Here is an 11,771-nt window from a genome sequence, read left to right on the forward strand (position 1 = left end):
AAAAGACTGCTTTCCAGTTCTGCATCATGACCATGCTGTCTTATCTGCTTTGTTGTTGTTCAGTGGCTAAGTTGTGTCTGACTCTTGCAACTCCATAGACTGTAGCACGCCAGGCTTCCCTGTCCTTCACCATCTCCTGGAGTTTGCTCAAACTCATGTCCATTGACTCGGTGATGCCATCCAACCATCTCACCCTGTTGCCCCTTCTCTTCCTATCCTCAATCTTTTCCAGCTTCAGGGTCTTTTCCGGTGAGTTGGCTCTTCCCATCAGGTGGACAAAGTATTGGAGCTTCAGCTTCAGTACCAGTCTTCTGCTTAGGATTTTGCAATGGGACACACTCTGCCCAGCCCCAGGGGGGCTCACCTTACCTCCACACTCAGGCCTGGAGAGGCTCCACAGTCTAGACTGAGGGCAGAAAGCATCAGCCAGCTTCCCTCCCCAGTGTCACGGTGGTTGGGCTCACATTGCATCAGCCCTCTGCTGCTTGGCCTCCCTTAAAACTGACCTGATGTCATTTTGAAGCTCTGTAAACAATAAATTTGCAAGGAGATCCAACCAGTCCATTCTGAAGGAGATCAGCCCTGGGATTTCTTTGGAGGGAATGATGCTGAAGCTGAAACTCCAGTACTTTGGCCACCTCATGCGAAGAGTTGACTCATTGGAAAAGACTCTGATGCTGGGAGAGATTGCGGGCAGGAAGAGAAGGGGATGACAGAGGATGAGATGGCTGGATGGCATCACTGACTCGATGGACGTGAGTCTGAGTGAACTCCGGGAGTTGGTGATGGACAGGGAGGCCTGGCGTGCTGCGATTCATGGGGTCGCAAAGAGTCGGACACGACTGAGTGACTGAACTGAACTGAAACAATAAATTCCAGCCACAGTCCTGCCCTTGTAGCTACCTGGATCTGTCTGCCACTGCTTCAGGAAGACCATTCCAAGGCTTAGCTTTGGGAAACAGACTCAGAACTGAATGCTCATTCACCCACTGCCACTGATGCAGTTCCAGATCTTTCTTACCTTTCTCTTTCGAGCTCAGCATTGCCTGTTTTCCAACCACAACAGAAAAATGATGGGCAGCTTGTCCAGCCTCATGATCTACTTTCAGTAGCCACCTCTACAGCAAAAGCAAGATCCATCTCTCAGTCTTACAATATGAACCTAACACGATGCAATGCAATTCTAAGAAGATGCAGCAGCCACCCCAGGCATTCGGCACATAGTAGACCCTGGCATAAAGCACGGGACTGTTTTCTGTGACATCAAAGAGCTTTGTATAAAATATGATATTCACAAGGAAGAAAAGAGAACTTGTAAATCTCAGGAAGAAAATGTACCAATGAGTCATAAAAAACATACAAAAAACCCCCATGAGGTCTTCTCTGGTGGTTGAGAATCCACCTGCCAATGCAGGAAACACGGGTTTGATCCCCAGTCTGGGAAGATCCCACATGCCATGGGACAACTAACCCCATGTACCACAACTACTGAGCCTGTACCCTAGGGCCGGTGATCTGCAACTCCTGAAATGCATGGCCTAGAGTCCCGGCTCCAGAGCAAGAGAAGCTGCTGCCATGAGAAGCCCTCACACCGCAACTAGAGGGTAGGCGCCCTGCTGTCCACAACTACAGCAAGTCCACACCCAGCAACAAAGACCCAGCGCAGCCCAAAATAAATAATCAACAATAAAATAAAACAACAGGAAGAAAGAGTTGCAGAACTATAGGGAAAAGCATATGTAAAGAACAACCAGACATCACTTCGTCTTCCCCCTTCAAAATCACATCTAACAGCACAGTGCAACTACCAAGGTGTCAAAGACAAACCAGCTTGCCAAGGACGCTTGCCGTCTGCCTCTGCGGAGACTGAACCCTATGCTACTGCAACTGCTGACCTTTGACGTGCCCCAAAGGGAGGTCAGGGTGGACAGTGAGGCGCTCTGTGCTCCAGGGAACCTGGGAGGACAGGTCTTTAGATAGTTGGGTATTTTCAGGAACAGACCTTAGGATCCCAATCCTTGCATCTCCTCATATCTAGAAAAGCACTAAATCCCTTCATGATGACATCAGTTCCCCCGTGACTAGCAGAAAACCTTTTGTAAAGTAAGTGCTTGACTGCGTTGAACTCCCCCTTCACCAAAAGCCTCCCCCCACTGCCTCTTTGGAGCAGTCTCTCAGAGCTATCTGAGGCGCTGTTTCCCAGGCTGCAGTCCTCATTTTACCCCAAGTAAAACAACTTGCGATTCTCCTGTTGTGCATCCTTTTAGTTGACAAAGGCATTCGGTGTCAGGCCACAGTGCTATTACACACACATACACACTCCATTATCCTTCCTGAAAAGCTTGGGCTGTGGATGAAGAATACAGTTTCACATCAAAAACAATTTAGGCAAATCTAATCAATTGCTTTAGTCCCTTGGGCCTCATTTTTTTTTTTCCTTTCCACTGTTTGCACAAATCAAATTCTGACAGCCTCTCCTTGGGATCCTACCTGAGGCCCAATGGTGAATTTATTGTCAAAATTCAACTCCAGTGCATTTCCTTGTACAGAAGAGAACAATCCATGAATTTCCAAGAAAATGAAAGTGAAAGTTAGTCACACAGTCATGTCCGACTCTTTGCAATCCCATGGACTGTAGCCTGCCAGGCTCAGCTGTCCATGGGATTCTCCAGGCAAGAGTACTGGAGCGGGTTGCCATTCCCTTCTCCAGGGGATCTTCCCAACATAGGGCTCGAACCCAGGTCTCCTGCATTGCAGGCAAATTCCTTACCAACTGAGCTACTTGGGAAGCCCTCCAAGAAAATGAGGTAACTTCAATTGTATGTTGGATTTACCATGTTATTTAAAGAGCACCCCACAAGACAGAGTTCCCGAAACCCAGTTACACAAGAAACAAAGAACCAGTCGACACATTGCTTGATAAGATCCTTAAAAATTATCTTTAATTGATGCCAAATATGAACAGATCATAAAGTGACAGAAGCAAGTAAAATTGCATAGATGGATACTATGCGCTTCAATTAGGTTCTCGATTCATACCATTCAGTGTCCTCTACCCGACCTATGAGACAATTAGGGCAGGGGAAACGCACAGTAGGTGAAAATGAGACACGTCGTTAACTCAAGGTGTCCGCAACTAGCGAACGCAAAGAAATGAAATGCGCTTTTTCAAGCTTAAGTGGTTTGTTGTCCTGATGGTGCACTTCAAATTAAGACGACTCCGTTGGGATTTTTAACCTTGGTAAGACTTTAAGATTAGAGGTATGTCGTATAGAGCCCATGCTTTCTACTTACAGCTTCTGATGACACAGTTCTAAGCAGTGCAGGACAGAGAAGAAAGGTGTGTCTGTAGGTTTTAGAAAGGAGACAGCTTTAACCCGGGGGTTATGTTTAATTTTGCTTTCTTTCCTTGAACCATTTCTTCTTCTCTGATTTGGATGCAAAACTTTTCTCTCCTCTTTGAAGTCCCATGTCATAAAAAACTTAACTCCTACTTAGCCCCTATGAAAATCACTGCAACTAGGGCTAATCTCCCTAAAGCTAAGAGTCCTGAGGGCTTCCCTCACATACACCTGGGCTCCCCAAGAAAGCCCAGGGTCCTTTAGCCTGAGCAAAGAGACCGGCACGTGATCCCCAGACTTCTAAACTTGACATCTCTATCCTGAATGAATTCGTACAGTGACCCAAGGTAACGGGAACAGTTGTGGGTAACAACTCAGCTCCTGTTCACGTCTTTACAAAAAGGATAAGTAACGTACATTCTTCTAAAGTTTACCTGAGTCGTGCTGGACGTAGTCGCGTATACCCTGAAATTCCATGTATAAATACGAGCACTAATACACCACATGGTGGATGAGGGGTCACCTCCGGAGGTGGCCCTTCACTTGGGTTGTGTCAGGTTTAAAAATTCGTGTGTGTCTTCTGAAAATGAACAGAAATATCGAAAGACTTCACCCTTTCTTGGAAAAGTGGGAAGATAAAATGGCTGTTTGGCTGTTGGTGTTCTAACGATTGTGTCCTCTTGATGGTTATCACTCACCAGTCCTCCCCACTCCCAGGAGGAAGCTGTGGCTGGGAAAAAATGGGAATTTTTTTCTCTTTTTGTTCAATCTCATCTGCCAAGCAAGGAACTCAGTTTTCGAAAAGCATGTGTTTTGAGGTCTCCTCTATTAAATGGGAGGGTTAGGAAACCATTCCCACTGGCTCTTCAGAGGTTAACTCATTTGAAAGCTCTGTAACTACACACAAGATGAAGAAGGCCCTCAACAGACTAAGCCAAATTTCTACTTCAAGAAACCTAGTCCTCACTCACCATCCACAGGCATTGTCTTTTATGTCTTCTCAAGTGAGTCCAGACTCCACCGGGGAATCTGACCAAGCACACAATTTCATTTCAGAGAAATGACTACAGTCCATTGGCTGTAGTCCAGAAGAATAATCTGCTATCGGTTGATTTGATTTCGCCAGGCTAACCCACTAACACAGCTCCCAATGAACTGTTTTAACTGATAATTAGAATTCGACTTCTCCAGTGGGTAGTGAGGAATGGCTGTGGGCACGGACAGGGGCAGGGAAAGAGGAGGTGCAAAAAACACACCTTTCCTGGCTACCCTCTGTCTTTGAATCTGAGGACAGAGGAAACGGATGTCTTTGGTCTCTCTCATTCCGATCACTCGAGTTGAGTTAACCACTTCAGAGATTCTGGGCTGCCTAACAGCTCCAGGGGTGACCCAACCCTTCCCTGGCTGCCCTATGAAACTAGGGCCTCAATTCACCGGAAGAGCTGAGCTATGGCTATGAGCAGATCACCAGTCTTCCCCCTTCTGGAGAAAACCAGTATTCAAGACATGAGCCATGAAAGCTCAAGACCTAGGAAGGGGACAAAAAGCTACAAACAAACAAACAAACCAAAAAAAAAAAAACCCCAATAAGATAAACCTAAGGAAAGAAACTGAAAAGATAGTCATTCTGTAATAGGCAGTTTCATTAAGTGCACCTTCAGGTCCACAGGAAACACTTCAGCTCATCCCTGTGCAAAGGGGAAGAGCTGGGTCAAACTTTGCATGCTGATGCAACACAGACAAGCCCTGTCCTCCAGTCTTACTCACTTGATTTTGATGAGCTACATACAGATGAAAAAAGCAGCATTCGTTTTCCCCAAACCACCCACACTCCTACCGGCGGCTCCTCTCGTCCCGGCGGGGAGGCAGGTCCCCTGCATGCGCCACTGTTCCCTGTAACACATGCAGAAGGGCCCAGCCCATGCAGCATGTGGCTGTGAGAGGCGTATCCCACAGCCAAAGTGCATCTTTTCAGTCCTGGTCCCATTTTCTCATTTTCTGTCCCATCCCCCACAGTACCGGGCAGATTATTGCTGTTGACAGAGTGTAGCGTTTCAAGTTGGGGGTGGGGGGGTGGGTCCTAGACCTCAAAGTCTAAATAAAAAGATCAAGATAAGCCCCGGGAGATGTGGACGAGGTTGGCTTTTTTTTTTTCCCCCAGTGGGAGATTTAGAAGCAGGTAAGAGGAAAAGCCAGGATGAGTCAAGTTTCAAGGAAACACCCCGGGGAGGGTGGGTGCCCTATGGTCGGATGCCATGCAGTTCTTGGCCTCCATCTTCCTTGCTGTGTGCCACGTCCATCTGACAGATTCACAGAAGCCACACAGGAGAAAACATCCACATTCTTTTCTTTCAGCGGAGTCAGCAGGCCTGGGTGTAACTCCAGTTTCTTGGTTTACTGCCTCACTGCCTGTCCTAGGGTAGGGTGGAGGGGAAGGGTGGAGCCACAGGGAATACATCTGGAAGCAGCAGCACAGGAATGAAAGGTGTTGGGCAGCAGGCAGCCACATGCTAAGTGCAAAGTGAGGGTCCCCACATCGGGTCATTCAAAAAGCCACGAGTGCCTCCCCGTCGATGGACGGCTGCTGGCCTCCAGAGGCTTGATGGTGAGGCTCTCTGTCAGCTAAGCACAGGGTCCCCACTGTTCTCAGGATGGCGTGTAGTGGGCAACAGAAGTTAGATGTTCAGCCTGAGAGTTGACCGCCAGGTGGGACTCTCATAGGAGCATCCTTGGGAATAACTGAAGGGGGATGGGCCAGGAGGGAAGGCTGGCAAAAGGTTACTCTGAACCAGGTGTGCCTAGATCCACAGTGATGCCTGCAAAGCTCAGACCATCAGAGACGGCAAAGTGCTGCTGCAGACAGAAGGGAGGATGGAAATACGCCAGGACCGCTAGGGTGGACCCGAGGAAGCCTTGCTTGTCCAGAGGGACCCCTGGTGGGAAACAAATTCCCCACGAGTTTATATTGGCTTCTGGTGGAAAAGAGGAAGAAAACCAGTTTACGGTGCGTGTCCAGTTGGAAGATGGGTCTTGGGCCTCAGTTTCCATCCCACGTCAGGCTGCTAAGGGGCCCAAGTCCAGTGGATGGTCAGAGGGCATCTTCGCAGGTCTGTGCTGTTCTGAGGTGCAGGATGGCATGGCGTCCCCACAACGGGGAGTGAGACAGCCAGGGTGGCAAAAGGAAAAGCAAAATCTCTGTGCCCCTACCGTCCCTCCCTCCCTTTCTGTTACATAACTTCTCAGCTGCGTTAATGGAGGCACTTTCTGCAGTTCGCTGTGGGTACAGGATAAAGGCACTAAGCAACTATTAAATCAATTGGTTGAGTTTCTTCAGGGAGCCTCAGGGGGACGGCCGAAGTCCCTACAGACTTCAAATCAGGACTGCCAAAGGAAATCAGCTCGGCTTTGGGTGCATACAATGGAGAAACGTTTTTGTTTTTTTTTTATTTACATCTCAAGAATGCACCAAAAAACATGCAGTATTGCACCTTTGTTTGTTGGTTTTGCTTGTGTTTGTCTCTAGCTATAAAGAATACTTGTCCTTAGGTGTTGCTATATGTACCTTGATCTCTTCGTTTTTCAACTGAGCTTCCCCTGAAGGGATGGGCATATTGGTCCCCTCTCTGTCTAACTGCACAGAAACCTGACATTTCCCTGAGCAAAGGCAGGAAAATTGACTAAGTGCTCCCCACCCCCACCCCCACCCACTATTTCTTTTGGGTCCTTCATCCCACAAACATAATTTTTATTATTTTTTTAACGTTTTTACATTAAATGAATCATGCACTAATTAATTCAAGGTACACCTTAATCAAATCAGCCATAATGCTGAATAAGAGAACATGCTTGGAGCTCCGAAAAGTACTGTTCCTGGCTCACTAACATAGGTACTTAAATACAGTACTTTATTGACTAATAAAAAGAGTTAATAAATGAAGGAGTGCACTTTTGGTGAATGCAAATGAAGAAGAATCTATTTGCAGAAGAATCGATTCCTAACTAAGCTTATCCCCTATTGTCTGAGTTAACGTTCTCAGCATGCGGTTATAAAATAAATCAGGATCAGATTCAGACATGCTTACACTTCGCTCCATTTGTGCTCTCTTGCAACAAGGAGGCTAAGGCTTTACGTTCAGTTCTGGAGGCGGGGGTCAGGGTGCGGGACTTGTGAGCAAAGACCCTCTGGGCGTATCTGCAGTTGAGAATCTTAGCAGCACTGCAGACGGATCAACGAATTGCACTCAGTGATCACTGTTTCTTAGAGAAGAGTTTGAATCAGAAAAGAATGGGGGCAGAGGGAAAAATCCCTACAGAACCAGGACCAATATCAGATTTCTAAGGTGCTTGGTGAACCAGTCTTAAGTAATTTTTTTTTTTCACCTTGGAATATGCAGTTCGGTGGATCAAAATAAAAACATCTGTCCGTTGCCCATTTTGGCTGGTGTATCATGTTACATACAATACATCTGATGCTCTGTCTTAAATATGTTGTGCAGTTTGCCAAGATTTCATGTTAGAGTCCCATGCAAATTTTCATTTGATATTTCTAAGCGATCCTCTAATTCTCATTCAGTCACATGAAAGAAAAAAATTAAAGAAGCCAGCAAGAATTAAAAATGGGAAGCACGTGATTCTTATTTTACCTAGACTAGTTCGTGGACTGAGTGATTTTAAACCAGTTTTAGAAAATACACTTTCTTTTCCCATTCTTTTAATAAAATGAAAATATTTTTTTTTTCATGGTTCCTGAAGTCTTCGGGTTTTCCACCCCCAACACGGGCAATGCCCAGTACTGGCAATGCGACAATGCATTGACAGTTCAATGGAACGTCCAAAGCTTACTTAGCAAAGTATCTACACAGAGAGTGACTTTGGTCACTCGGGGTTTGGTTTGATTTGGGTTTTGTTTTTTTTTTTTAAGTCTTTCAAGCTGCTAAGTGGGGGCTTTTTAAAGTTTCTTTGCTTGGCTTTTTAAACATCAGTCAGTAGCTTGCTCTTATTAACACAGTTTTGGTTAGCTGTGGTACAATTGCCAGTTCTGATATTGGCCTGTCTAAAGTGGCCTATGCTATTATTCATATCCTCTTCGATCTCCATGTATTCAGATTTGCTGAGAGTGGACGAGCTGCGCCGACTGAGGTCACTGTCAGAGGCTAAGTTAGGGGCGCTAACGTGGAGCAACTGAGCCTGCTCTTCCCCCTCAGTTTCTCGGTGGTAGAAATAGTTGAAATTGGACACAATGACAGGTACGGGCAGGGCAATTGTCAGCACACCAGCGATGGCACACAAGGAGCCCACGATCTTGCCTCCAATTGTCACAGGGTACATGTCACCGTATCCTACGGTGGTCATGGACACCACCGCCCACCAGAAAGCATCAGGGATACTGGAAAAGTGCGACTCAGCTTCTTCCGCCTCGGCAAAGTACACTGCGCTAGAGAACAGTATGACCCCGATGAAGAGGAAAAAGATGAGCAGCCCTAGCTCCCTCATACTAGCCTTGAGGGTCTGGCCCAGGATCTGCAAGCCCTTAGAGTGGCGGGAGAGTTTGAAGATCCTAAATACCCTTACCAACCTGATGACTCTGAGGATGGCCAGCGAGGTGGCCTGCTCACCCTTCTGGTTCCCCTTCTGCTCTGCTATCTCGGTGCCCAGGGTGATGAAATAGGGGATGATGGCCACGATGTCGATGAAGTTCATAATGTTTTTGAAGAAGTCCGTCTTGCTGGGGCAGGCGAAGAAGCGCACCACCAGCTCGAAGGAGAACCAGATGATGCACAGCGTCTCGACGATGAAGAAGGGGTCCGTGAAGATGTTGGCGTTGTAGACCACGGTGGTGTTGTCCAGGCGGTGGACGGCTCCCGGGAAGTCCTTCTCGTCCTTCAGCTCGGGCAGCGTCTCCAGGCAGAAGATGACGATGGAGATGAGGATGACCATAACGGAGACGATGGCGATGACCCGCGCGGGCCCCGAGCTCTCCGGGTACTCGAAGAGCAGCCACACCTGGCGCTGGTACTCCTTCTCCGGCAAGGGCCGTTCCTCCTCCTTGATGAAGCCCTCGTCCTCGCGGAACTTCTCCATGGCCTCCTCGCCCAGCTCGTAAAACTTGATCTCCTCGGAGAACATGTCCAGCGGCACGTTGACCGGCCGGCGCAGCCGGCCCCCGGACTGGTAGTAGTAGAGGATGGCGTCGAAGCTGGGCCGGTTGCGGTCGAAGAAGTACTCGTTCCTCAGCGGGTCGAAGTAGCGCATGCGTTTCTTAGGGTTGCCCAGCAGCGTGTTGGGGAACTGCGCCAGAGTCTTGAGCTGCGTCTCGAAGCGCAGCCCGGAGATGTTGATGACCACGCGCTCGCAGCATTCGTGGTCGTCGTGCTCGGCCGGCCGCGGGTAGCTGCTGTCCTGAGGGTGGCCTGGGGCAGCCGAAGCCTCGTCCGCATTCTCTCCAGACATCACCGTCATGGTGGAGGTGGTGGGAGGCAGAGATGGTGGCCGGAGGCGGGAGGCGGGGGACCGGGCCGGGGCGGGGAGGGGCGAGGGAGGTGGGATGGGTGGCGGACCCACGCGCCCTCCCCACCGGCGCTCCAGAGGCGGGGCTTCCGAGCTGGCAGGTGGAGATTATCAGCCACTTGGCTTCTGGAGACCCGCCCCTCCACCCCGCCTGCTCCTCAGTTTGGAATCCCTCTCGCCTGCCGCTCGGGTGCAGCTTTTCCGGGCGGGAAGGGGAGAGTTGGTGTGTCTTCCTGCTCCGAGGTGCCTTAACGCAGCGCCGTCCTAGCGGACCGGGCCATGGCTTCGGGGTGACCCCGGCCTCCCCTCCCCTCCGCGAGCCCTCTTAGGACCCGGTGCGGAGCCGGCTCAGCGGACCCCCTCGCCCGCCACCCCTTCTGCTTCTCCTTGGCTCTTCCCCCCTCCTAGCCCTCTTCGCCTGCCGCCTTCTAAGCTCCCACCGGGGCCATCGATGGACGCTGCAGAAAAATAGAAAGTGATACGGGGCAGAAGATCAGGAAGCGTTCACATGGGACGGACCCACAGACACGGAAGAGCACAGACCTTTAGCTTTTTTTTTTTTTTTTTCCAGAAAGCACGAGACTTTGGCTAGTCACAGACACGCAGACAGACACACGCAGACACCCGAAGTCCAAGTTTGGGGCTCTTCTACCCCACTTTCCCCAATGCAATGCCCGACCGCCAATGTGTTTACAACTCGGTTAAACTAGAGATCGGAAAAGCGCCGAGAGACGCTGCGGGGAGCTCCGGATCCAGACAGCATCTCCGTACCCCCCGGCTTCCCCCACCCGTCGCCCCGAGCCCCGCTTCTTCAGCCCCGAGCTGGGGAGCCCCCCTACCTGGCCGGCCGACTTGGCGCAGGGGAGGTGCTGAGTCGGCGGAGAGCCCGAGTGGGAATGCGGCAGGTCGGCTTTGCGGTACCCTGGCGCGAGCCGCGGCAGCCGCAGCATCCGAGGGGCGCCAGGGCCAGCGCGCCACCCTCGCCCCTGGTCCTGCTTCCTTCAGTCGGCCAGTTGCTTTACTGGGCAGCTACGGCGGAAATGTCCATTCCCTACCCCCATGCTCACCCGTGGCCGGCAGCTTGGAGACGCCACTCTGTCTCTTGTCTCCCTCTGTGTGTGCGGGGAGTTCCGGAGGCTGCGGAGCGGAAGAGCAAAATGCCACCCTCTCCGGAGCTCTGAAGCGAATGACGATACGGAGCGCTTTCGCCCCCTCCCAGCACCGTGGGAGCCCTTGATTCGATCCCGAAGGAGGCGAGTGAGCTAGGGCCTGGATCTACATGGCTCGCGGGTCTTCCCCTCCGCCTCCAGCACACCCCCGCGCGCGGACCTCGGCGAGGCTACGCGGAGCGCTGGGAGCCGTTCGCAGCTCCGAGTGGGGCAGGGTGCGTGCGGCGCGGGTCCCCTCGGTCCATTTCTGGGCGCTGCTAGATCAGCAGAAACCTGAGAAAGCGACAGGAATGCGGAGCAGCGATTGGCCCACCGGGGCGTGGGCTGGGGAGGGCGGGGGAGGGCGGGAGCGAGGAGGTAGATGGAAAACAGGAGGGGGTGGCTTGGCAGAGGGTAGGGGGTGGCTGTCATTCAGTTCCCACCCTTGCCAGCACTGCTTTTTCCTTCTCCGGCCCCGAAAAGCCGACCACCAGTTCTCCTCCCCTTCTGGTCCACAGCCCCGCACGCGCACATTCCTCGGCCGCGACCTTCCCCGGGAATTTCACATTGGAAATGCTCAGGTCCGACGCAATGCAGACGGTTGTGTTCCTGGCACAACTCCTCGGATGGGCGTGCGTTTGTGCAGCCCCGCGGTGATCCGCGTCTCGCCGCGCTGTCCGGCCCCTCCCGCAGAGGGGCTGTCTGCAGGCCTGGCCCGGCCTGGCCCGGCCCGGCCCCGCCGGCCTCGGGGGAGATGCGGACTTGAGCTCTGCAG

The 11,771-nt window shown here is 51.0% G+C and overlaps 1 protein-coding gene across 1 annotated transcript; it reads right to left on the bottom strand.

The window, feature by feature from the left end:
- Positions 1 to 2,920: 2,920 nt before the first annotated feature.
- On the bottom strand, positions 2,921 to 11,286 carry KCNA1 (potassium voltage-gated channel subfamily A member 1). The gene is made up of 2 exons (XM_005207204.5): positions 10,688 to 11,286; positions 2,921 to 10,306 (listed from the first exon to the last, which is right to left on the bottom strand). Exon 2 carries the CDS (start codon positions 9,798 to 9,800, stop codon positions 8,313 to 8,315), a length of 1,488 nt encoding a protein of 495 aa, XP_005207261.1. The 5' UTR covers positions 9,801 to 10,306; positions 10,688 to 11,286; the 3' UTR covers positions 2,921 to 8,312.
- Between the last annotated feature and the right edge of the window lie 485 nt (positions 11,287 to 11,771).

Source organism: Bos taurus, chromosome 5 (assembly GCF_002263795.3).
Source record: "Bos taurus isolate L1 Dominette 01449 registration number 42190680 breed Hereford chromosome 5, ARS-UCD2.0, whole genome shotgun sequence".
NCBI classification, from domain to species: Eukaryota; Metazoa; Chordata; class Mammalia; order Artiodactyla; family Bovidae; genus Bos; species Bos taurus.

What these genes read in the sequence shown, in the direction of transcription:
- KCNA1 (XM_005207204.5), bottom strand. Translation starts at nt 9,800, where the DNA reads ATGACGGTGATGTCTGGAGAGAATGCGGACGAGGCTTCGGCTGCCCCA.